The following is a 26,905-nucleotide window of genomic DNA, read 5'->3' as shown; positions in this document are numbered from 1 at the left end:
GAACGATTAAAACTCTATCGCCGCGTATATTCTAGTCCACAACAAACATTATAAGAGTGAGATCTCATAATTAATCCAATAAACTTTACTCAAATTTATTGGAAAATATATGAATTCAACATTAACACATAATTTTAGGATCTTACCTGATTGTTCAATGGCGTGTATAAGTGCCACATCAAATCCCTTAATGGAGTCTCAATAAACTTCTTGAGGTTTACCAAAGATAGCTTTCTAGACAACTAATTTTATGATCAAACAATTTTAAATGCCGTCTCTGCGGATCTCTTCCCAAATTCAACATACTTTATATTCAAGGTCATTGACAAGCCAAGCAATTTCCACAAAAATATGTAATTTGGATGGTGGTTCAAGTAGTTACACATAATGCAAGTGCATACAAAGCTGCATAGAAATTGTTAATGGAGAATAGGAAGCATCTCTACTGAACTTCATGTGTTGTGCATTGCATTGATTTAAGGATTGAGAGTTTGGGACAGTTACCTCAGCATAAATCGACCCTATTGAAGGCTAAAATTGTTAGTTTGTTCATTTACAATCACTCTTGGTATTCAGTTTAATGAGTTAAGCCAGCGAAAAGTTGAGATCGATCTTTAATACCAATCAAATGATTCGTTAGACATAATTGTTGCATTTTAAAAAATTTCTGAAGATCAATAGATAATCTTACATCATAGATTTGTACAATGATCTTGCACATACGTAAGGAAAAAAGACAAATATGAAAGAAAAGAGAGATTTTATATGGAAAATCTGAGAAGGAAGAATTAATAAGGTCTAGCCCATATGAAATGATTTACTATATAAGTTAAATTACAAAATATGATCTTCCCCTAAATTGAAAAAGACATCGTTATAATGTAGGGTACTCAAGCTTAGTATCTCGAAACTATAATTTAAGTTGTTGGATAAATAGTGGAGGGATGATGATGATGATGATGATGATGATGATAGTCAAATGATGTTAGTCATGTGACAAAGATAAGAAGATGATAATGAGGCTATGGGGGTTGAATGATGTCAGCTAGGCAATGATGTTCATATAATGATAAACGAACAAAGTGATCAGGTGATGATGGTTGGACAATGGAAGAAGGTTGATAGTTGTTAGGTGATAGTGGATGGGTGACAACAGTGGTTGCAGGTGATGATAGTTGACGTCAAACGTTAAACAAAGTTCTTCAGAACTCTAAGTTCTCTCTAATTTTAAGATAAACTTCACTTCATGTGGCTAAAGCTTGTAAGGTAATATTTTAGTAAATATATCAAAATATCAAAACACCCATCAGATGCCCCTTGTTGATTTTCTTAATCATAGACTATTCTTTATTGGCATTTTTCTCTTTGTACTTCATGTAATCCAACTTCTTTTAATATTTGATTTCTTGTGAAATTATTTACCATTTAATATTTCATGTTATGAGCAATGAAAAATGCAAAAAAAACTCCACTACATTATATTAAATGCTTAATTCAACCCAACAATATTGTAGGTGAGGGATAACTTATCTCCACTCCCATGTTGTTTTGCTTATCTCCACTATCAGATTTTTGCCTTTTTTATTATAAAGGGCTATTAGTTATCATTTTCTTCTTTAGTGTTAGTTTAGTAATACTCAATATTCCCAGAAGTATAGAAACTATATATAGAGAAGAAACTATAGCAGAGAGGGGAACATGAAATATACTATTTAGTCTTTTACTTCATGGAAGCTATTTCTATGTTTTTGTTTTCCTGCACTGATTCTTCTACCGGCATTACATCAGTTGGTATCAGAGGTCAGAGCTCATAAATAGTGACAGATTGCAGAAAAAAACTGGTTGTCGACGACGATCAAAACCTTGAAGATTTGTGTGCAACTCAATCGAATATGTTACAACAATTAGAAGATTTATCTTTCGATTTCATATGTTTATTATTAGAAATGTGCTGCGAATTTCATGCTCTCAAATCAAGAGCTCATCCCATGCACCATGAAGCTGCGTCTACAACCATAACAGTGGTGAGAAGGGGTAATGCCTCGGAACGATTGATGATGCCAGAAGTTGCATATTCTGACGAAGAGGCTGAAATTTCCACATCCACAGCAATCATTCTCATTCCAAACCAAAGCGTCATGGAACCTATAACCATCATCACAATGAGTTTCAGGTGAACTTGTAAACCCTAACTCTTCGATGGCCAAATAAGCGTCGAAGATTATTTGGATTGGGAGTGCGCTGTCGAGATATTCTTCGAATATATAAAGATTCCACCAAAAACAGTAAGTGAAATATGTTGCTGGTAGGCTTAAAGAAGGAGCCAATGAATGGTGGCATCAAGTAATTGAGATGATGCATCGCGAAGGGAGGGAAAGGTCCGAAGTTGGCATAGGATGAACGTCATTTTCTTCTAGCATATTTTGAACAAATATTATGCTCGGAATATCAATGTTGCTCACAAGGAAATTGATCGGCTGATAATTTTGCTATGAAAGCTGAAATTCTATTCAACAAACAACCAAGAAGTCATTCATCTTATTGGCATTTTGTCGAACAGTTTGCTGTCAAATAATAGTGTAGCTAATGTAACCAAATCAAATTGAAAAATATAATAATAAAAAAATAAAAACAATTCACAATCTAATTTAAACTGTCATAAATTCTTGCAATGGCATTGACGATTATAACTACGGAAGTATTCTCTCATGTAAGATGTTCAAACTGTGACAATTGCCTAATGAAATAAAATTCTTCTCCCTTCATTAAAATAAGGAATGGATTAATTGCATTCACCAACAAAAATAATACACTTAACAAAGATTTTGTGACAAAAAAAAAAAGTTCTTCAGTCTGCTCTAACTTGCAATAGTTTACGAGCATCTCTAATTTATTCTTCGTTTAGGATAGCTTTTTTATTGCTTATTAAAGAAACTTTTTAGTACAAAAATTTTAATTTTTATAATAAAAAATTATTTCAGGAAGCAGTAAGAAAGACATCTCAAACGAAGTCTTAGACTTCATTTGTAATAGCTTTCTTAATATTTTCTGACGCAACTTTTTAGTATAAAAATTTCTAGCTTTAAAATTTTTTGTATTAAAAAACTGCTTTAAAAAGCAGTAAGAAAGATGTCCCAAACGCCTTCAAAGTTATGGTATTACTAACTCTAACTTGCACTGGCTTTTATTATGTCAGTTTCTTCAGTTTTGGACTCAGAGCGTTGTTTTTTTGTTCTGATAGTTTCATTATCAGTATATTCCTCTTCCACTTCCTCGGCATCAGCTTCTAAACCTTCTTCATTGCATTCTTTTTCAATTTTAGCAACATCTATGGTATCACCACCTTCAATCTCAACAGCGCCTCTTTTCCTCTGTGGAATCACAGTAAAGAATGCCTTTTTCCAGTCTCTTGTTTCTACAAACTTGAGCAGTATCTCAACCACTTGATTAACGGTAAGAACCTGAAAGAGGAATATATATATATATATATGTGATGGAATTTGTTATAACGAGTACCAAATAGTACTAACAATTCTCTATAATATATCTATGAAGGCCTAAGAGTACACTAAGAACACTCAGATTTCTCTTCCTGAAATCCTTGCTTTTTCTAGAATTCAGAACAAGCGAGAAGTAGAAGAAATATGCAATTGAAGTTATGTTTCCAGAATGCCTGATAAAAAGGTAAAATATATGATCTCATCTTCACTAAAGAAAATACGATACTATCATAGGAACCAAGGCGTGACTCAAAGAAATAATAAATGTAACCACAAAAAACATACGAGAATGCAACGGATCTTGTTGGTGTATATATAAAATGGTTAGGATTCACCACAATGAAGGAAGAAGCAAGTTGCCAAAAATAAAGTTGTAAAATCACAATGTAATTCCATTACCACGATGTTGAGCATTCTACTGTTGGCGAAGGAAAAAGGGGGATTTACATAAGTTGAACTCACAACGTCACAATTTATACATTAAATGTGTAAACATCACTATTTACATAATATATCACCCTCTAACTCCACTAACGACGAAGATCACTAAAAGACGGAGGAGAGGAGGTTGCGACGGGGATCTATTAGGAAGGGGACGAGGAGGTCACAATTGGAACCCATTGGCATCGAGGAGATCGACAATGTGTGAATCTAGCGATGGGAATAATGAAAGAAACCAAGCGGCGAAAGAAACAGAGAGGGAGAGCCGAGAGCAAGCAGAGAAGAGATGTAAAGTAGTTTTATTATAATATGAAAAATGATTATAGAAATGAGCTAAAGGCATTGTATTTATAGATTTACAAATGGCAAAAAGAGTAAAATATGACTTCTCAAACTGTGCTCGTTTACAGCCTCCCTCAAACTAAGCGTTCAAGGATTGAATGGTTAGTTTGTGTCGAAGCTCATGAAAACGAGTAGGGGAGAAGTGTTTGGTAAGAATATCAGCTGCTTGATCGACGGACGGGATGTGTTTGATGGTGATAGCCCCGGAGCTTATGTGTTGGCGCACGAATTGGTAGTCAATCTCGATGTGTTTGGTTCGTGCGTGGAATACGGGGTTCTTGGCGAGAGCAATGGCCGAGGTGTTGTCACAATGGATAGTGGTCGGGTCGGCTTGAGGGAGATCCAGTTCTGCAACAAGACGTCGGAGCCAAATGACATCGGATGTTGCGGCGGAGAGCGAACGATACTCAGCCTCAGTTGAAGATTTTGCCACCGTGACTTGCTTCTTGACCGACCACGAGATCAAGTTTGGCCCCAAAAAACTGCAGTAGCCGGAGATGGACTTCCGGTCGGACGCATCTGACGCCCAATCTGCATCAGTGTAAGTCCGAAGAGTCAGTTCGCCGATGGTGATGGGTAGTCCGAAGCTTAGTGTGCCTTTGATGTACCGTAGCAGTCGCTTGAGGGATTGAAAGTCTTCAACTGTAGGTTGGTGCATATGTTGGCAGACCTGATTGGTGGCGAACGCGATGTCCGGACGGGTAATAGAGAGGTATTGTAGAGACCCGGCGAGATGGCGGTAGAGTGTTGGATCGTCGAACAGCTGACTGTTGGCCTCCAAGTTTTTGATTTTAGGAGAGGTAGGTGTGCTTGTTGGTTTGCTATCCGCTAAGCCTGAATCCTCCAGTAGTTTTTGCGCGTAGTGTTGTTGAGTGAGGAAGAGACCGGAGGGCCGCTGGATTACCTGAATTCCGAGGAATAGTGATATCTGACCGAGCTGACGAAGATCGAACAGCATTTTGAGCTTGTTGAGGAGATTTTGAATTGCAGCTTGATTGTTTCCTGTAACGATAATGTCATCCACATAGATTAGTAGAAAAATTTGAATATCTTCTTGTTGGAAGAGAAGAAGGGAGGGATCGGAACGACTAAACCTGAATCCTTGATTCTAAAGGTAGCCGGTGAATTTTTCGAACCATTTGCGATGCGCCTGTTTGAGACCGTACAAGGACTTGTTAAGTTTGCAGACGAAGGATGGATGCGTGTTATCCTCGAAGCCTCGCGGTTGGAACATGTATAGATCTTCAGCTAGATCGCCGTGCAGAAACGCATTGGAGACGTCTAATTGAAGAATTGGCCATTTCCGATTGAGTGCTATTGTCAGAAGAATTCGTATGGTTGGCATCTTTGCAACCGGGCTAAAGGTTTCATTGTAGTGAATGCCATACTGTTGGTCGTATCCTTGCGTAACCAGACGCGCCTTGTATCGATCGACTTGCCCATTCGGTAGTAATTTTGTTTTATAGGTCCACTTACATCCTAGAATGGATTGGTGCGGAGGAGCGGGAACAAGAGTCCGGGTTCCTTGACGAATGAGAGCTTGGAATTCGTCTGTCATCGCTTTACGCCAATGTGGGTGTTTTGCGGCTTGGGCGTAGGTGTGCGGCGTGGAGTCGGGAGAGACCGTGCTGACCAAAGATAGTATCTGTTTGGATATAGTGATACCTGACTTGAGTCTCGTCTGCATAGGATGTGAGGGTGGAGCAGGATTTGGATTGAGGTGGGCAGGTTGCAGCACGTTGAGGGGCGGTGAATTTGGCTCTTGTATAGCTGGAACATCAAGTGTAGTAAACGTGATCTCTGCTGGTTGAGTAGTGTTGGAGCTGTGTGTGTGACAGACAGAGTTTGGCACCAGAAGTAGAGGCGGGATGTTAGGTGATTGCGGTAGAGGTGACGGTGTAATGTTTTGTTGTTTGAAGGGAAATTGAAGTTCGTTGAATTGAACGTGACGAGAGATGAAGATTTTTCCCGTTTGCAGTTCCAAGCACTTGTAACCTTTTTGAATTGGTGAATACCCAATAAAGACGCGTTCCCGGGACCTTGGAGATAGTTTGTTGTTCGCGTATGGTCGGAACCAAGGGAAACACTGGCATCCAAAAATGTGGAGATGGTGATACGTAGGATCCCGATCGTGTAGACGATGGAATGGCATTTGAAGGTTGATTGAGGACGACGGAAGCCGATTGATTAGGTAGTTTGCCGTGGCCGCAGCTTTGGCCCAGAGTTTTGCAGGAGAATTGGATTCGTGAAGCAGAGTCCTGGTGAGATCGAGCACATGTCTGTGTTTCCTTTCCGCCAGCCCGTTTTGTTCGGGGGTGTGCGGACAGGATAGTTGCCGGTGAATACCGTGATTGTTCAAGAATGTAGTGAATTCCGCACTGGTGAACTCGCCTCCTCCGTCGGACCGGAGAGTTTTCGGTGTTCTGTTATGTTGTGTCTTAACCAGCTGACAAAATAGTTTGAATTTAGAAAAAGTTTCATTTTTAGTTCGCATTAAGTACATCCACGAGAATCTACTGAAATCGTCAATGAACACAACGTAGTATCTAAACTCGTCTATGGAAGGGAGGGGAGCCGGCCCCCAAACGTCGGAGTGCACGAGATCGAACGGAGAAACAGAATTGGAAAAAGTTGTATTAAAGATCATTTTGTGACTTTTAGCCACACTACAAGAATTGCAAGAAATAGAGGCAGAAACATGATTGAGCTGAGGTAAATTTCGAAGAAGAGTTTTGAGCAGTCGGTGATGAGGATGACCGAGGCGTGTGCCAGAGACGCTCCTGGTTGAGATTGGCGTGCAGAGCAGTGATACCGGTACCGGATCGGCTGTTGAGATGGTATAACCCGTCATGTAGATGCCCACGAAGAAGCTGACGGTGGTCCTGAAGATCCTTAATTTCACATCCATTAGCGTCAAAGCTTATTGAAATGGGATTGTCAGTAGTAAGTTGAGAGACAGACAGAAGATTATGTGATAACTTGGGAACATGAAGTAGTTTACGTAAAATTAGCTTACACGGTGTGTCGGGTAGGGGAAGAAGTCCCTGACCAGAGTGCGTGACCGAAAGTTGAGACGCGTTGGCTATGGAGACATTTTTCGATCCCTGGTATACCGAAGGATGACGAAGAGCGTTGATATCCGGTGTGAGGTGATTGGACGCGCCAGAGTCAATGATCCAATCTTGATTAGCCGAGAAGTTCTGTTGAGCAAGAAAGGCGGGAATCGGTTTTTGAGACGTAGGAGCAAAATTTGGGTTGTTCATGTGCTAACAATTTAAGGCAATATGCCCGATCTTGTTGCATATCTGACATGGTCGAATTGGTAGTCTGACCCGTTTGGACGGGCTGAGTGGATCCTGTGGTGTAATTCTTGTTCTTGCTGAATCTGCATTGGGAGCGTCCGCGAGCTTGATTTGTGGAAGTCGTGTAAAGAGCGGTGGCTCCTGAGGATACAGCAATGTCTCGCGCCAATTCTTGATGAACGTTAATTTCTTCGCTACAAAGCAAGGAATAGAGATTATCAAGATCAAGAGGAAGAGGATAGGTGTGGATTGCGGCTTTGAAGGAGTTGTAGGTTGACGGAAGGCCGTTCAGAATGTAGATGATGACGTCTTCTACGTCGATGTGAGACCCCGACGCGGCGATGTTGTCGACAATGGATTTTATCCGTGTGAGATATTGTTGCATTGTTAGATCACGCATTTGGACAGTGTGCAGCTCGTTCTTGAGCTGAATGGCGCGTGATCGGCAAGAAGGTTGTAAGCGACGTTCAAGAGTTACCCAAACCTCTCGAGCCGTGGAGGACGAGATGACGTAGGGGAGAATTGTGGGAGAAATCGTGGAGAACAGGGCCGAAAGAAGATTGTTGTCGACAAGATTCCACCGTTGGAATTCGGTGGCGTTGGCATCGGAGGGGCAAGAAACCGTGCCATTGAGGTGGCCGGCATACCTGTTTGCGGTGAACTGTTGTAGAAGCTGTATTCGCCAGATGGCGTAGTTGTCGACGGTGAGGGCGTGCGGAACCAGGTTCTTGATGTTGGAGATGAGGAATTTGAGCGGCACCGGAATGTGAAGCTCTGTGGTGGTGTCGCCGGAGATTGCAGCGGATGAGGGAGGGTGGGAATTCGCTAATTCTTGATCTACCATGGTCTCGTACTAGCTCCTGATACCATGAAAGAAACCAAGCGGCGAAAGAAATAGAGAGGGAGAGCCGAGAGCAAGCAGAGAAGAGATGTAAAGTAGTTTTATTATAATATGAAAAATGATTACAAAATGAGCTAAAGGCATTGTATTTATAGATTTACAAATGGCAAAAAGAGTAAAATATGAGTTCTCATACTGTGCTCATTTACAAATAATAGTGTGAGAAGCTAGTGATGGAACCGACAACCAGCAATGGTGGGGATGGAACTGGATTTAAACATGTATGAATATTTAACGGGATGATTTGATGAGCTGGAGACAAGGGTCATGATGAGGATCTTGCTAGGAAGGGGGTGAGGAGGCCAAGAAGAGATCTTGCTGGCATCGATGAGATCGACGATGCGTGAAGCTGGTGCCGAGACTGGCAGTGTACGAAATTGGTGACGGAACTGATGGCATGTGAAGGTGGTGATGGGATCAATGACATGTGAATATGAAGAAGTCGTAATGGAATATGAACGGGTTGTGAAATTTTAAGGGGAATGAGTGTACTTTTTTTGTTATTTAAAGTTTTAAGTGTTATGAGAGTAAATAGTGAGGTGTTAAATCTGTAAATGTTTAAGTTTTGAGGCTTTGAGCACTAAGTAGGTAAATCTCTAAAAGAAAAAATGCTTTAGGTAGAATGCTCAATAACAACAACAACAACAACATCAAGCCTTTGTCCCACTTTTAGGTAGAATGCTCATAAAGAAAAAAATGATGCTAATGTCCATTGGAAAGGGAGAGTCACGAACAAATGTTAATAGACTCGAATAACTTTTCATTTGTTTCTCAGGTAGCTGCAGTAAGAAAAAAAAAAGTACCAGTATACCTTCAATTTCTGAAGTAGAGTGATGGAGACATTCCTAAACAAATAATTTTTTTTTAACTTGAGGTCTAGTAAAGGCAGTGAAAAAAAAAGAATGTTTCTCCAGGTGTCCAGAATTAAAAAAATAAAGGAATTGAGGTTCTATTCATGAAATATGAATATGGTAAACAATTTAGTTAAAGAAGTTTCATCTCATAATATAGCAAAGAACTAGCCAAACAGAAACTTCCTAAGGTTTGAAGGCAAAGCATGAGCAAATAACAGTTCGTAGTGTATTTATGAAAGTCATTCAAAAAGGGAAAAAGGCATAAAGCATGTTCCTAATGAAATATAGAAAACTTTCCCAACTAAATATGGATAACAAATTTGTTGAATAACTTCATCAAATGATACTGAAAAGAAGAGCCCAAACAAATATTTCCTACCCAAAAGTTTTGAAGACAAAGAACAAGCAAATAAAAATTCGAATTGTATCAATTGAAGTCATTGCATATAGTTAGCAAAGGTAGAAGGTGGCTTATTCTCAACTATAATAAAAGGATGAAAATTTTGAAAGGCGAATAAAGATTTACTTCAGTTGAGGAAAAAAAACCTGCGAGCTTGCTAACTTGATATAGTTTCCAATTGGCAACTTTGCTGATTGGATCCCTTGCTCATTTGCTTTCTTCATCGTAATACCTTTCCATCTGTTCCGATCAACAAGCCCACCGATGATATAAATTCTGTTCGTATCAAGCTCCTCAAGGGTGGTCTCTGCATCAGCTGTTAAATAAATAAGCTTTTCTTTATGGTCCTGAAATACTTCAATATAAGGCCTGCTCTCCTTTTCAATAATCCATTTATCATATCCAGGAAGCCTTTGCAATTGGCTTCCTATGTTGCCATTACATCCTGTCAACCAAAGATGAGCTGGATACTCACATTTACCATTCACTGCATAGCAATACATAATCTGTAACTACAGTTAGTCACACAAAAAAATGACTCATATCAATCATGTTTAAGAAGATACTCATTCCTCGTTACATACAAGAGCTAAAAGTATTATGTAACAATTTCCAAAGACAGGCAAATGCTTCTCTGTAAAATAAAACACTGATTAACCACAAGCAAAGATAGTGATCCCAAACATACATGTCTTAGCAAGGATTTCTCAATAAGATATAAACAAAAGAGTTACAATATAAGCTGCAAATCTAACTATTCTCTGCACTATTAGATATATGCATTTATCATTAATTCAGAGCTGAGAAAATTAAAAAATGAAACTACCACAGAATCACACTTCATTGAAAAGGTAGAAACACATCCCTCCGAAATATTTTAAAATGCTTGAAACATAATTATAATTTATATTACGACAACAACAATATCAAACTTTTATCTCACTCAACAATATGAATCCATTTTCTCCGTTGTGTCATGTTAAGAGTCAAATTCTCATTCAAATCTAATAAAAAAGAATATCATTTCTAATACTTTCTATCCAAGTCTGTTTAGGTATACCTCTATGATGAGGACATAGTTCTACATCACTCTACCTTTCTTAACATCGACCAAATCTAATACATCTACTCTCCAATTCGGTCATCGGAAGGCCAATGTTTCATGTGACCAAACTTTCTAAGACAACTATCTCTAATCTTATCAGCCATTGGAGATACTCCAATCTTTTTACATACATACTTGTTCTGCATTCTGTCGCTAAGAGTTCTCATCTCTGCAACACTTAACTCATTTTTTTTTTTTTAATGGTCAACATTATGCACCATAAAGCATTACAGGTCTCACCACCATCTTATAAAATTTCCCTTTAAGTTTGAGGGTACTTTCTATTTCACAACAGGCCCGATGTATTCCTCCACTTCAACCATCCAACTTGAATTCTACTAATAATATCCCCATCTATTTCACCATCACTTTGAGCAATAGAACAAAGATATCTAAAATGTGTACTCTTTTTAATGACTTACCATCACTTTAAACAATAGAACAAAGATATCTAAAATGTGTACTCTTGTTAATGACTTGATCGCCTAAAGTCACATTCCTCACACTAGATCTATTACTATTAAAATTATAGTCCATGTATTTGATTCAAAATCTACTCAAACGAAAACATTTAGACTCTAAGGTTAACCTTTATAATTCAAGTTTTCCTTCAACTCCCTTTATAGTCTTATCAACAAGAAGAATATCATCAGTAAAAAAGTATACACCAGGGTACATCCTTTTGTAAATGTCTAATAAGAACATCCATGACTAAAGGAAAAAAAATATGTAGGCTTAAAACTGATCCTTGATGTAATCCAACTGAAATCGAAAAAATACTTAGTCAAACCACCTTGTGTTTGAACTTTGAACAGTAGTAACAGCACCTGCATACATAACTTTAATGACTTGAATATAAATATTATTAATTCCTATCTTTTCAAGAACTTTTCAGAGCACTTCTCTTAGAACTTTATCATATCTTTTCTCAAAATCAATAAATAACAAATAAACATCCTCCTTATTCTCTCTATACTTCTCCATCAAACTTCTCAATAAATGCATAGCTTTCATAGTAGACCAACCCGACATGAAGCCATATTAATTTTACAAAACATTGTGCCAGTAAATACTTGAAGATTTTAAGTAAACCCAAACAAGAGAGATGAAAACAACAAATCACTTTACAAATTTAATGGGAAAAATCAACAAACGATAATGTTTATTGAAGAAAACAAAGCTAATGAAAGAAACAAAGCAAGATACAATTGATCCTCAATTCGAGGGGAGGATCGTTCTCTCTCAATCCCTAGACGAATCTAAGGCCTAAGACACCAAGAACAAGAACTCCAAATCAGCCACAAAATAATTCATAACCCTAACCCTAATTCCTCCCTCATACTTAAAGCATACAATTAATCATTAAAAAATATAAAATTGATCATTAAAGCCAAAAGACAGATTAACCCTTAGTGCCCCTCCTTTGGCTCCAAATATTTGAATTTTAATCTCTAGTGGGCCCCACCTCCTCTATCTCTCTCTTGCTGCAGCCCCTTCTTTTTTAAACCTGAACCGGCCCATTAAAAGGGGTCGGTTGGACCGATCCAATAGAGACCGGTTTAACATTACCCTCCTTCCAAATAATCACCTTGTCCTCAAGGTGAAAGGAGAAATTGATGTTTCAGCCTCTCATAAGGTTCCCATGTGGCATCGTAGTCTGGAAGGCTCTTCCATTTGATCAGGACTTCCTTAGTTCTATCCTCTCTCTAACGGACCCCCATCAACTCCAAGGGTTCTAAAATCACCTCTAAATCCTCTGTCAGTGTCGCTGGTAACTCAGAACTTGCTGCAAGATCTCCAATGGTCATACTAAGTTGGGATACATGGAACACCGGATGTATAGTTGTTGTTGTTGGTAAATTTTATAAAAATATACTTAGACCAAAATAGTATATGGAAATGATTCTTCACATAAAAAAAAAAATCACTCGTGCATGTTGCTGAGAATAAATATCTAGTAAATGCTGCAAGTGTGGAGTGATTATGAATATATCAGAGAAATAAAGGGATTATGGGAGTAAATTATTGAAGATTATTTTATGAAAAATAAACTTCAGTAGTATGTGTTGTATGGGTAATGAAAAATAAGATTGCGTACCATGCGTATGTACAGTAAATGGCAGAAGATGCAGCACTAAAGTGGATAAACAGAGTTTAAGGAGAAAGTTCAATCAAAGATATATGATGGATCGAGATTAATATTACAAGAAGAAGTGTAAAAAAAACTTAAGAATATACAAAAAAAAAACTTAAAAAAAAAAAAAAAAAAAAAAAAAAAGTTGACACCTCGTGAAGCATCTAACATGACTGAATACAAATGGAGGATTGGTAAAATCATCCAAAAATAATTGGCATAAAGCAAAACATAATGATCATAAAGATGAGCCAAGTCACCCAAACAGGAAAACGCAATGCTCAGTATAATTAAACACTTCTTCGAAATTTAATTATAGGAATCAGATAACGCTATTTATCTCTAAATAAAACAATATCAGGGCACGTGAGAATGAAATATGGGTACATCACCTGGTGTGCAAGGCTCTGGATCTCACTAGGACTCATGAGATCGGAGAACTCGAGATCAAGAACAACCTTCTGGCCAACCACTGCTGCCGTTCGTAGCCTCTCAGCACGCTTGCTGCGTTCCTCCGTCCTCTTCTCCATCCGCTCCCGTCTCGTCTCCTTCCGCGACTCTACAAGCCGCGTCCTCTCCTCTTCCGTTTTGTCGGCAAGTTTCTCCTCCCACTCGCGGCGCCGGCGCTCTAGATCTTCCCGCCGTCGCTCCTTCTCCGCCGCTTTACGCTCTATCTTCCTTGCCTGAAGCCGCTGCTGCTTCAGCAATCGCTTCCTCGCGCTTTTCGAGATGGAGGCAGCTTCTCCGGCGGCGGCGATGGGCTCGTTGTCATCAGTAGCTTCTAACATCGCGGATTGTGAGGTGGAGGGAACTGTGGCGAGGGGGTTTGTTGGGGTTTGTGGAAGCTAAATAACGAACGAGAAATATTGTGTGAGAATATGTAATTAAAATTTGGTTAATATGGTGAGTTAATTTAAAAATGAATGTAATTTAAGAGATAATTTATTATTTATATAATATATTTATTTTTAAATAAATTTAAGAATTTTAAAATCTATTTTACATTTTTTTTAATAAAAAATTGAGTAAGGATAAATATATTCAATTGCATTAAGAGTTTTATAAAGTGCTCATTTAATGATAATTTAGGTCTTTCTTTCTACTCCTTAAAGCATTTTTTAAATAAAAAATTAGTGTATTATTAAAAGTATAAAAATGATGTAAGTATTTAATAAAAAATGATGAAAATTAATATTGCGAATTCATTTTATAAGAATGCCTTCACAGCAGAACTAGTGATAGCATGAGATATTTGACAAAAGACAAATATAAATTTGTATCAATAGAACAAAGAGATGGTGTGATTATCATATTTGATAACAATATTGGAGGAAAATGTAATTAAAATTAGGACAATCAGTAAGAATTCAACTATCAATAAGGTCATATTATTTAAAATATAATTTAATATTTATTAGTCAGCTGCATGACAAAAAATTTAATGCGGTTAAAGACAATACACAGAATATTATATAATTACTAGACATTGAAAAAAACTAAGAAAATGTTAAAATCTAGCATTGCTGACGCTTGGATTTGGCATAAAAGGCTGTGCCATACAAAAAAATCCTAAGTTAGTTTGATCATATCTACTAATTTTTTCAAATCAAATTTTAATTATGATTAATGTGTAATTAAATATCTTATTGATTTCTAAATGCAAAATCAAAATTTAAATTTAGTTCCACTAAATCCATGGTATTTTTAGCGTTAAAAATAAAATAAAATTATCATAGGTATTATTTTTTATTAAACCATAAATAAGTTATAATCCTGACATCCCCAACATAAATAGTAGCCATCAATAAGGATAAGGATGCAAGTGAACCAAGCCAACTTAAGAACGAGCTCAAGCTCAAACTCATCTAATAAAGAGGACAAATTATTACGTCCAGTCACCGGACCTATTTCTAGGTCCGGACATCCAATAAAAACTTGACACATGAATGTTGCTTTGACTGTGCGCTTTAGGTGCATTTTAACTGTGTTTTTCTTACTGCACTTTACTTGCACTTTTGACTACGCGTACATTAAACGTGACAATTTTTTTTTAATGTTCGTACCTAGAAAGATGACTAATTTTTGCCAATAAACTGGTGAGACTTTACTCACGAGTTGACTTGCAATAAAATAGCTGACAGGTATTTTACGTAAAAAAAAAAATAGCTAATATCTTTTTTTTCTCGTTACAAAAGCTGTTAGTATAGTTAGCATTTTTTTTTTTTTTTGGACATTTAGGCCATTTAAGACAAATTCACACACACAACGCATACACATAGACTCGAACCTTGGACCTCTTAGTTGGAAGCCTAAGCTCTCAACCAATAGGCCAAGGAGAGTTGTGTTATAGTTAGCATTTGAAAAAAGAAATAAAAAAAAAAAAAACTGACCTTTAAGAGAAAAAGTTGCCTCGCATTAATAAAGTTACAACAATTTAAGAAAGAAAAAAAAAGAGCGAAGTTGTAGTTGTACCCAAGAAAACAAAAAACTTCGCCTCACAAAATATTCTTCCTTTGCTTTTGCCGATATATCAAGACCTGCTCGTGAGCCCATTTTTATTTTTTTGAGCTGAGCTCAAACTCGCCTTTTAAACTCGAGTTCGAGCTCCAGACTTAGCCTATAAATCAAGCTCAAATTAAGCATAACTCAACTCCATTACATTCCCAGTCATCGATATGGCTCCAACACAACCACAGTAGAACCTTGACAGGTCCATATAAAATTTGAAAGTGACCGACAAATAATTTTTGTTCCAACGCTATGTACTCAATTTTATTACATTGCTAATGGCTAGAATACTAGCTCCTTGCATACTCGCAACAACCTACTTGCACTTGTTATGTACATTGATATCTGCTCTGAGTCAAAAGAAGGAAGAATTATTATTTGCAAAGTCTGAACGGAAAGAACCTTCATGATTGTTGTGTATTTATTGATTATTTGACGAGTATTTATACATAATTAATAAATACTCAATAAATATACAGTAAATCAACAAATACTCACAATTAAATATTTACAAATACACATTAAATATTCAATAAATACACAGTAAATCCAAACAGTTTGACGGTCTGAACTCCACACAAAAAGAAGAGTGACTTTTTGCCGATCACATGCTATTGAAATTTGTTTTAATTAGATTAAAGCTTATAGTTTGTTGTGGCTTATATCTATTACATGTTTTATGTACTTCTCTTATGGCTAAATTGTAAGCGAGTTATTCATACTAAGAAGATCAGCTTCAGTTTCAATCATGCAACTACAAATAACATATCATCAATTTATATACGAATTTTAACCCATTTGACATTACATTATGTGTGATCAAAGCATCTGACCTAAACATTCTAAAGTTACTGGGAAAAAAAAAGATAGAGGTATCATTCATTTGACTCAATTTAAACTGCTTTCAAATTAATCTTATTCAACTTTTCTCTCCATGCTCTGTATGAATTGGCTTTCTAAATGTACGAGAGAATATAGATGCAAAGAACTTTGATTTAATATAGAGGTTCAATAGAGCAAATTTAAAATCACAAGAAAAGATGAAAATTTCAAAATCTCAGAAATACTGAAAATTTTGACACCTCAAAAACATTTGGAAACAGGAATTCCACACACCACAAGTTTACAACCAATTTAAATGGAATAAAGGTAAATGACAGTATGCAATCGACTCTAGTAACATTCTGATAATAAATCGCCTTGCATTCAGAACGAATAAATCTCCTCAACATACAAGGCGTTTGTTTAGACCATAACTCATTCCAGGTTATTCAGGGCATTCACCTTAATCGAGAGACTCGTCATCATCATCAGGAAGGGGCTGGGCAGCTGCAGCAGCAAGCTCCTGCTCATGCCTGTTAAGTAAACAAAGCTAGCATTTAGTTGAAGAACATACTGAAATAAATTTCTTCGGTTGTACAATTCTACTAAGAGATATTGATTTTTATAATTGTGCATCCTGTACTTCTGTAAGAAATAAATGCATCATACTCGCATAGAGAAACTAACAGCTTAAAAAAAAAAAATTTTTTGACATTTGGGGCAATTAAGGTTTTGTTTGGGATGGCTTTCTTACTGCTTCTTAAAGCAACTTTTTAGTATAATTTTTTTAATTTTGAACTAGAAAGCTGCTTTAAGAAATAGTAAGAAAGTCGTTCCAAATGAAACCTTAAACAAACTTACACACATATCATATATGCAAGCTTCGAACTTAAGACATTTTAATTGATAGTCAAAGATCTCAACCAACAGACTAAGGTGAGCTGCACAGAAAAGTTCACTTACAAAATTTCTCATCTAATTTAAAATTTCCTTTCAACGGGTTAAATAAGGAAAAAAGGTAGAAATTAATGAAGCTTTGATCTTCACTTACAGTTGCTGTTGAGCAAGGTCGATTTGCACTTCTGGAGGAGCAAGAGCAGGGGACTCAACAAAGTGAAGGTTTTGATCCCTGCGTGACACGTATAAAAATTAAAAGACTAACCTATTGATTAAGAAAAAAAAAACTCAACTGCAGTCTTAACATAATTAAAACTACAGGTAATACCCTGCAAGTTTTCTTGCTAGATATAAGAATGGCTTCTCAAAATTGTAATTGCTTTTGGCAGAGATTTCATAGTACTGAAGATTCTTCTTCCTGTGAAATGTTACCATTTTTGCCTTCACCTGCCTGTTCTTAACATCAATCTTGTTTCCACAAAGAACAATAGGAATGTTCTCGCAGACCCTGACAGCAACAAAGGCAAATAAGCAAGATAATATTAACTCTTTTATGAACTTATAGAGGAAGCATGGGTGGTGCTCTATACTCACCTGCAGAGATCTCTGTGCCAAGTTGGAACGTTTTTGTAAGTAAGTCGAGCGGTGACGTCAAACATAATGATAGCACACTGTCCATGGATGCTGGCCAGGGAGATGTAAAAACATTAACAAAAAACAATGATATAAAAGCAAAGGGCAGCGGCATTATATGGATAGTTAACACTTTTCACTCTTAAAACTTGGACAATATATCATGAACTGAGCTTGTGCTCGTAGCCAATATATCACACGCATTTGTTTTGATGTAACTGAGCTTCTGCTCGTAGCCAATATATCATGAAATACCATTAAGTAAACAATGAAGTCAACATGTAGGCCAAACAAACGAAAAAGGTAAATTGATTATGAAAAATAGGCCCATCCTCCAAAACAAACAAGTTGGATTAAAATGAAAATCCAATTACTTCTACAATTAAGATGCCAAATTGAAACCAAGCAAAAAAATAAATCCGATAAACTGGTTCAAAAACACTAGTCAAATTGGCAGATTAGCATGGCCGAGAATCCCAAGTTGGGCCCACGATGAGTGGAAAGTTACCCTTTATCTATCGAATATGTAATAAACTGTATGATTAAGGGTTATCAACTAATATATTCACATTCAACTCAACTGTAATATTTTTAATACCTAAATCAAAACAATCTAGACCTCAAATGTGTCCACAATCAATTCATCAAGCCCCAACAGAGTGAACCTCAAACGTCATGTGCTCTTTCTCTAATTTTGAAGCAAGCAAAGCAGTGCACAGCTGAATGATCTCTGAATGCTACATAGAACATGAAATGTGTGTACTGCAGATTGCCAAATAAATTTCGATATGGGACAATAGAAACTAGCTCGCAACTTTAATAAAGGTGGGTTGTTCGGTAAAAAAAAAAATCAGTCATTCACTTCTGATGATCCATGCCCTCTTCTCTCTTTGGTGTTGCAAATCCCTCCCACATTGATCACTTAAGAACGAGAGTACAACAAGTTTTATACTGTTTCACTTACCCTATTTATTTGTTGCAGAATCTTATGGTTTCATCTGAAGAATTAATTTGTTTTCCTCCTCAAGTGATAACTCCACTCATTTATGCCTCCAATTTGTAGCTCCCTTCATTAATTTATAGGAGAAACGTAATGCAATGCTGATTTTTCAAAAGCATGTATGAGAGGTCCATAAAGAGGCTGTGTCAATCTCAGTATCACTTTTTTTTTTTTTGTGAGAATAGAGAAATTATCATGATTTGGAAATATTATATAATCATGCAACAGTAAATAAATATTTTATAATACACAAGAAGAACACTTCATTATTTTCAATAAATAGAATCACCAAATCACAAACAGATTTCCTCTTATTTAGAAGAAAAAAATTTCTTTCAAAAATTATAAGTACTAAGAGAAAGCTTGACGACCACACAGCATATGATAGCAGTTATGAATTTATATCTCAAAAGCAAAATAAAAACAATGAAAAGAAATAATCACCCTAAAATAAGGTAGAGGAATTTGAAGGTGAGAAATTATATATTTTTCAAGATAAGATGCTAAGAGAGGTAAATTGAGATTCTTTACTTGTGCAAACTTAAATTGGACTAAGATGGTTAATTCCATTAAGAGGACTGATGTCAAAATTTCAGTACAGTGTAAAAATAAACTATACACTTATAAGGAGACAATGGTGAAATGAGGAGATACAAAGGATTATTAAAGAAAATAAATTGTACATTAGACATAAGACTCGAAACGCTAGAATTCTTACCAAGAGAATAGTGAATAAAGAAAAAAAACTATAGTTTTGAATGATCTATATAATAACTTGATACTAAGAAAGGAGAAAAGAACCAATTTTTCTTTAATTTTAAAAAACTATATATAATAGCTAAGGGAAGATATAAAAGATTTAAGGATCTTGGTTAAAGTTAAGACAGAAGAAATATGAAAATATTACTTTGGAGAAAAATTATTAAATAAGAATTTTAAAGAAGAGAGTATTTTGCAAAAAAAATGACTAATATAGTGAAGCATATTATAGGTGATAAAAAAATGTAGTGGATCTAACTCTAAAAAAAAAATCACATATATATTAGACTTAGGGTACATATAAATTACCCATTGAGAAGTGGTGAGTTATGCATGTATTAAAATTGTCTGGTTAAAAAAATTCTTTCCTATACAAATTTGAAACCTGAAAGGGTGTAAAATAATTAGAGAAGAAGCCTTTTGATGCTAATATTTAAGCATAACAATAACGCTCAAAATTATGCTAATTATAAAGAAATAAGATTTATGAGTCATGCAATAGCATTATGGGAGAGAGTGACAAAACATAGGTTTACAAAATTGAAATGAATTTTGATGAACTAATTTAGATTCATGCTAGGAAGATTTGCCACAAATGTTATTTTTGTGTTATAACAGCTAATAAAGATGCATAGAAAACCAAAAAAAAGATATGCGTATATAAGCTATAAAAAGAGTGACGAAGATATGTAGAGGAATTAAAGATATGTAAAAAGGAAGAATATTCACAAATACTACAAGTAGTTGTAGAATGGCTAAATACTTTTCAATTATTGAAGGTTCATAGCCTTAACTCTACATATTTTGGCATCAATCATAGATGTTCTTACACAACGGCTATTTAAAGTGAGATGTCTTAGTGCATATTTTTGTATATAATATAATTTTAATAGTGAGACGTATACTACAATAAAAGAAAAATTAGAACAATGGAGGAAACATTTAGAGGATAGGCGCCACAAAATTAGTAGTAAATGGTTGAGTATATGACAGGTAATTTTAATGGGTGTGGTGTCAATAATTATTATTCAATAAGATAAAATGATAGCTAGGAGTAATAGTTCTAAGCATCTTAGATATATTATACAAAAGAATGAATATAACTTCTAAAGTTAAACTTTGATGGTTAAAATATAAAAAATATTGATAGTTTTTTGTAATCAAATAATAACATGGAGGCATGAAGGATAATCATGTCAAACCACAAATAGTTCAATGATGCTACGTTGATTTGAACATTGGGTTAAAAGAAAATCATTGAAAACCATATAGGTAATGGTAAAATGAGAATTTTAATATGGAAATACGATATAATTAGGATGGATATAATAAGGAATTATTATATTAGATGAATGATCAAAGTGGTATCTAAAGATAAGATAATTGTAAATAAACTTAGGTGGTTATAATTGTATACTAAATACTACATTGGTAGAAAATATGCCTGCCAAATGAGTTGATAAAATTAGAGTAAAATTAATAGACCAAAAAATTAAATGGATAGAAGTTGTTCAAAATAATTTGAGAAAAATATATTTGAGACCTCAGAATACTCAACAGAAATGGATGAAAATTGACAATTCAAAACACCAATCACAGCTAGAATAAAGCTAATGGTGACTATGGAATGTTGTGATGAATTTTGTAAGGCTTTATCACTGAGACCCTAATATTTGACCAGTAATTATATTTAATTCATTGATAAAAAATTTTTGTCCAAACTATGAATTTAGTTTCTACTATTTTGGATGTATGGTCATTACAGTTTTGAATTAAGTTACTAGCATAATGGATCTAGTTATTCAAAATCTGAATATGGAATCAATCATTATTTGCATTCAAACTTGAATAACAAAATCCATTATTTCAATACCACATTCAAAACATAAGTAACTAGATCCATTATGTTAACAACCACATTCAAAATAGCGTACAATTGCATAGTTGAACCAAAAAAATACTCAACAATATTTTTTAGAAACAATAGGACCTTAAGTTAAGTTCCCCGATTTTTACAAAATGGATTCTCTGAGCTATTATTAGTTGTTTCTAGCTGGTTAAATTGCTCTAGTAAGTCACTAGCAAATTGTTTATGATATATTTTGTCATTGATCCTCAGATTTTTCAACTTTTTGCTAAACAATGTTGGTTATGTTTCTAAACTTACAAAATTGTTGGCTTATGTTTGAATGTCAATCGTTAATTCTAAAAATCCAGCAGCACATGCTTTTTTGCATTTGATCAACAAAGGATATCAAGATGGTGTGCATGCCAAAGTCTTGATTTGTTATCTATATGGCAAACAATATGCAACACATGCAACCATATTTTCTGAACTATAAATAAGAAGTTAGTTTAGTTTTGGAAATTAATCTCTTTATTTTATTAACATTAGTTTCGTAAATTCTAATTTATAATTTGTTATGGAATATTTTCAATTTACTGATTGTTTGATGATAATAATGATGGCTTCTGTGGATGAAGCGACCAACATTGGTTCAAATTATTTGTCCCAATTTGTAAAAAGCATCAAATCTCTTATAGGTTTAACTATCTAAATTGCTTACTATTTCTATAGAAATACAAATCATGTTCTTTATTTTTAGTACTTAGTTTAATATGCCATAAATCTTTTGATAATTTAATTATGCCAGAGAAACTGATGAGTAAAGGTCTTGTAAGGCTTCACATATTTTAAGATTTAGGGTTTCAATTGATTTAGGGGTTGAATGGTATGTTTTCAAAAAGTATGCATCTTATAAATGCAAAGTAATTAGAATCTAATATATCTTAAATTTATATAGTTGTTTAATTAGATACAAATCAAATGCAATGAAATATCTTTTTATATTTGATAGAATACAAGTAAAATACTTAAAAATATATATTTCTCTCTTGTATTTAAATTGTGGAGGGGCTCGGGCAAGACCATTGATGATAGGGGCTCGCTTAAGAGAGATTGTCAGTTGCAGAGACAAGCTTAGGCAAGACCATTGACAATAGTAGGAGCTCAAGGGAGATTGTCGGTTATGGAGACAATGATAGGCAAGGGAGACAATATGAAGGGGCAAGGGTAAGTGCAACTTAAAGAAGCTTGAGAGAGGTTGATGCAAGAGGAGGGCACAAGGAAGGTTGCCAACAATAAAAGGGGGCTTGGAAGATGTCATAAAAAACAAGAAGGTAAGCTTGGGAAAGGTTGAGGCAAGAGAGGGCACAAGGTAGGTTGCCAACAATAAGAGGGATCTTGGAAGATGCCATCAAAAAGACAAGAGGAACTTGAGTAAGGTCACTTACAACAAAGACGACAATGGGTGAGTGAGGCAACCGAAAGGGTTGAGTATGGGTTCAACTTGGAGGGGCTTGGGGTAGGTCTTCAACAACAGCAGGGGCTAAGGGGGACTCTCTAGTGAAGGACAACAACAATAGGCAATGTTAATGGGCTCAATCAAGAGAAGCATGTTGGCAAAGGATTTGAAAACAATAAATTTATAAAATGATGAAAAAAATTTAGGGGTGTGGTGTTAGGGTATTCTTAATACTTCAAAATTTTATTTTTTACTTTTACTCTATTGTCTTTAAACCGAACACCAAAGTAAATCATTTAATGCAAAAAAAGAACAAAATACAACCCCAATAGTTCAACTAAACAACCATTCATTGCGTAAACAAGTGATCTAAATCACAAACACTATTTGCACTTTTGATCATCAGAACATATGAAACCTTCGTGATTTGTGCATAATAACAAAACTACTTTCTACTCCCATGTGGATTAGATTCACTTTCTACTCTTTGGGGCCACAAAACCCCTGAAGAAACTTATTTGGAGTCTTGCTTTCCATACAAATGCTCACATCACATCCCAAAACTATGGTGAACCCTTGAAGCAATTCAATCAAGCATGAATATTTTTTTTTTCACAAAACCACTTAAATTTCCCAAATAGAATTATAGGCTAAATTCCTAAACAAGGACATAAATCAACCACTTGAGCTTGAGTTTACCCAACGAATGTATGGTTACATGATTTTTGGCATATCAAAGTTTCTACCATAAGCAGCTTTTCACCTGTAATTGAATTGTTGCAAGCCCTTGGGATCATCACTATTGCCAGAATAGAACCTAAAGCTAGTATGCCAAAAGCCAGGGGTGGAATGAATTCCTTTAGCCTAATTATATGGTTTTTCATCCTTGGTTATATTTGTAATGCTTCCCAACTCTCATTCGATGTTGCTACTTCCCCATGTACTAATCGTGGAAAGATTGTGAAACAAGAACTACTAGCTTCTTTTAACACAAGGACTGACTACCTTAAAGCAAATAGTCAACAAAAATCAATGCAAATTATTACTTATTAAGAGACCAATTGGATATCATTGACTTTATCTACTGTGCTATGGCTAGGAGCAAGATTTAAATATCATATGTATTCCTCTCACTTAAAAACAAATTAATTTAGTCATTTTTGCGAATAGAGAAAATTTATTATATTGAAATGACATAAACAGCCAAGTTATAAGTACTACTTTAGTCCCTCATACATGCAACTACATTTCAATTTGATTGTTTTAATTCTTCCATCAATTTTTTTCTTAGAATGTGTTCCCCCATCCATTTACCCCATTACACACACACTCCACCAAGGCACAACCCACCCACCAATCTACACCCTTACTCAGCCCAACCACTACTAGATGTGGCCATCTGAAACGTTTCTAGCCTTAATACCTATGATCTTGTAACATATTCAACAAACCCCATGGTATAACACCATCATTTCGTTGAGTAAATCTAAACTTATCACCACCAAACCTTCCCTCAACACTACCATTCAAGTTGTTCTAGGTAAGCTACATCACTGGGTCTACGAATACACCATCAACACTAGGACTAAAGTATAAAGCAAGAGTATGACATGATATACACATATAACGAACTACAACCTTTGTAGATAACAAAAATAATGGGAAATAGGATAGAGTGTGTGTGTTTGCATGCACACGCATGCATGAATGGCATAAAAAAATTAGGCTTAGCAAATTTTACAAAGTAATCACTCTATTTTGAGGAGACAATGTTTGATTCCAATCCCTTCATTACTTAAACACATATTTAAAAAGATTTTAAAAAAAAAAAACTTTAATCATATGAATTATGATAGTTGAAGCATTGAAAATATTGATAATTTCAATAAAGATACACTTAAAATTAACAAAAAAAAAAGGTTAACATTTTGTGCACATGAAAAGTAAGTTCTGCAAGCCATACAGTTATAACCATATCCCTATCAATAAACATGCATACAATATATAGCATGTATGGGGTGAATAGGCTAGTTTGATTTTTATTTTCAAACTAAGTTGTCATATCTGATACAAGATGAATTCCATCATGGATACATACATTAAGATGAATTCCAACATCAACTATAACAAAATCAAGATGAATCCTATGATGACTTAGCTTCATCAAAGTAGAGTGATTAATCAAACAAGTATGAAACAACATTTTGGAACTTTTCGCATGGAAATTCCCATAAAAAGGAAATCTACTCGGAAGCAGTTTTATAATGCCAGCAGTCATTTAAGCCTTAACAAAAAAAGATTGTAAAGAAATAAATGTTGATGGAAAAAAAAGGAAACTTGAACAACATTTCAATATCATAAAAGCTTGAGAACATGCTATGCTGATCCAATCAATAAAAATTTAGCATGCTTTCAAGTAATAGATAACAATGTACCTTCAAAATATGACTAATATGCACATTGTATTCAATTATTGCTGCAGAAGTTGTTTAAAGAGCACCAAAAAAAACTGAAAAATATATTGAACATTTACATTCCACACTGATCCGATTAAAAAATCCAAACATAAAAATAATTATAATGTACTCACCTGTGTCCCAAAAAGCATGTTGATCGGATTTTAAAGCCACACAGCATTAAAAAAGACTTTGGGACCCATGCAAAATATTCAAAAGACCAACTTAAAGGCCAGAAGCCCTCAAGACGTCTGCATAATCACGGGAGATTCAGCAGCATAGGAATCCCAACCACAAAAGGGAAAACTAAAAATCCCATTAACTCCAAAAAGTGATTAAGAATGACATGATCACTAATATTAAGTGAAAAGTAGGTTGATGTTCCATTAAAGAACTCCATACGGCGTTTCACTCAAGAATTGATATTTACAAAGGACAGCAGATGATAAATACTGAACTTACAGGAAAATAATTACAGGAACATGTCATTTTCAAGTTTACACACTCCATCCAGAAAATCAATTAAATGCAAAACAAAAATATAGTAAATTTAAATATGCTCTTAAGAATTAAAAAAAATGCGCTAATTTTCAAAGAACTGGAACTCACTAATATCCATCTCTTAGCCCGCCAAACTTTTCCTGCCCAGCAGTATCCCAGCAATAGAAACGGATTTTCCCACAGTTGGTGTGAAAATCCAGAGGATGGACCTCAACACCAATGGTAGCTGTACAAAATCCACCGGGAAAAAATCCATCCATTCGGGATTAGGAAAAAAATACTCATGCATGAAAAATGCGTAAATAAAAAAACAACTAATTAGAACATTTCAAATCAGATGCCTACGCTCATATTTCTTCTCAAACTCCCCCGTTAGATGTCGCTTGACAAAAGTAGTCTTCCCTGAAAAAAATCATATAATCAAGCTAATTATAAAACCTAATCCTAGAAATTCATCAAAAACAAACTGCTGAAGGAGCCAAAATGTGAAAAAGAATAGATACCTGTGCCACCATCCCCGACGATTACTAGCTTGAAGCTAGGGTAATCCACCTGCTGCTGGTTGGGAAGTGCCTAAGAAATTATGCATATTAAAACCAAATCAGGATCCAACGAAACAGCGGTAGGTAACCCTAACCCTAGGTAAGGAAACAGAAGTTCAAGAGCAAGAGAGAGAGACAGGGGGGTAGAGATAGCGACTGAGATACCATTTTTCGAGTGCCCCGAGTTCTCTTTTCGGACTGGTTACAATGAGATCGCCGTTCTTCAGAGCGATCAAATGTCCGGTAGAGAAGCGGTAGCGAAGAAATAAAAGGAGACAGCTGTGCTCGGCGGCTCGGCCGCTTGGGTTTATATATTAACATCACGAACCGGCCAGTTCAAAGACGCGTGCCGATTACACGTGGCCTTAAAATCCACCGTTCATTTTGCCACGTGTTTTAATTATTCTGTGTTGTTGTTGGAGCTTATCGGACTCGAATCCAGTCCAGCGCGTGACGGATGAAGCAGAGTTGGCGCGCACTACTTGGGCCTATGACCGTTGATA

General features: G+C 35.5%; 2 protein-coding genes across 2 annotated transcripts; both read right to left on the bottom strand.

Annotated features, from left to right (window-relative positions):
• Positions 1-3,028: 3,028 nt before the first annotated feature.
• LOC110114856 (tRNA (guanine(9)-N1)-methyltransferase) lies at positions 3,029-13,822 on the bottom strand. The gene is made up of 3 exons (XM_020847879.2): positions 13,372-13,822; positions 9,887-10,246; positions 3,029-3,461 (listed from the first exon to the last, which is right to left on the bottom strand). The coding sequence occupies exons 1-3, from the start codon at positions 13,765-13,767 to the stop codon at positions 3,168-3,170; spliced, it is 1,050 nt and encodes a 349-aa protein (XP_020703538.1). The 5' UTR covers positions 13,768-13,822; the 3' UTR covers positions 3,029-3,167.
• A 2,703-nt stretch (positions 13,823-16,525) lies between these two features.
• On the bottom strand, positions 16,526-26,703 carry LOC110114859 (GTP-binding nuclear protein Ran-A1). The gene is made up of 8 exons (XM_020847883.2): positions 26,568-26,703; positions 26,364-26,433; positions 26,206-26,262; positions 25,969-26,086; positions 17,801-17,890; positions 17,535-17,714; positions 17,361-17,438; positions 16,526-16,842 (listed from the first exon to the last, which is right to left on the bottom strand). The coding sequence occupies exons 1-8, from the start codon at positions 26,568-26,570 to the stop codon at positions 16,773-16,775; spliced, it is 666 nt and encodes a 221-aa protein (XP_020703542.1). The 5' UTR covers positions 26,571-26,703; the 3' UTR covers positions 16,526-16,772.
• Positions 26,704-26,905: the final 202 nt, after the last annotated feature.

This window comes from Dendrobium catenatum, unplaced genomic scaffold (genome assembly GCF_001605985.2).
Source record: "Dendrobium catenatum unplaced genomic scaffold, ASM160598v2 fragScaff_scaffold_484, whole genome shotgun sequence".
NCBI classification, from domain to species: Eukaryota; Viridiplantae; Streptophyta; class Magnoliopsida; order Asparagales; family Orchidaceae; genus Dendrobium; species Dendrobium catenatum.
This window is presented reverse-complemented; position numbering and strand designations above follow the sequence as displayed.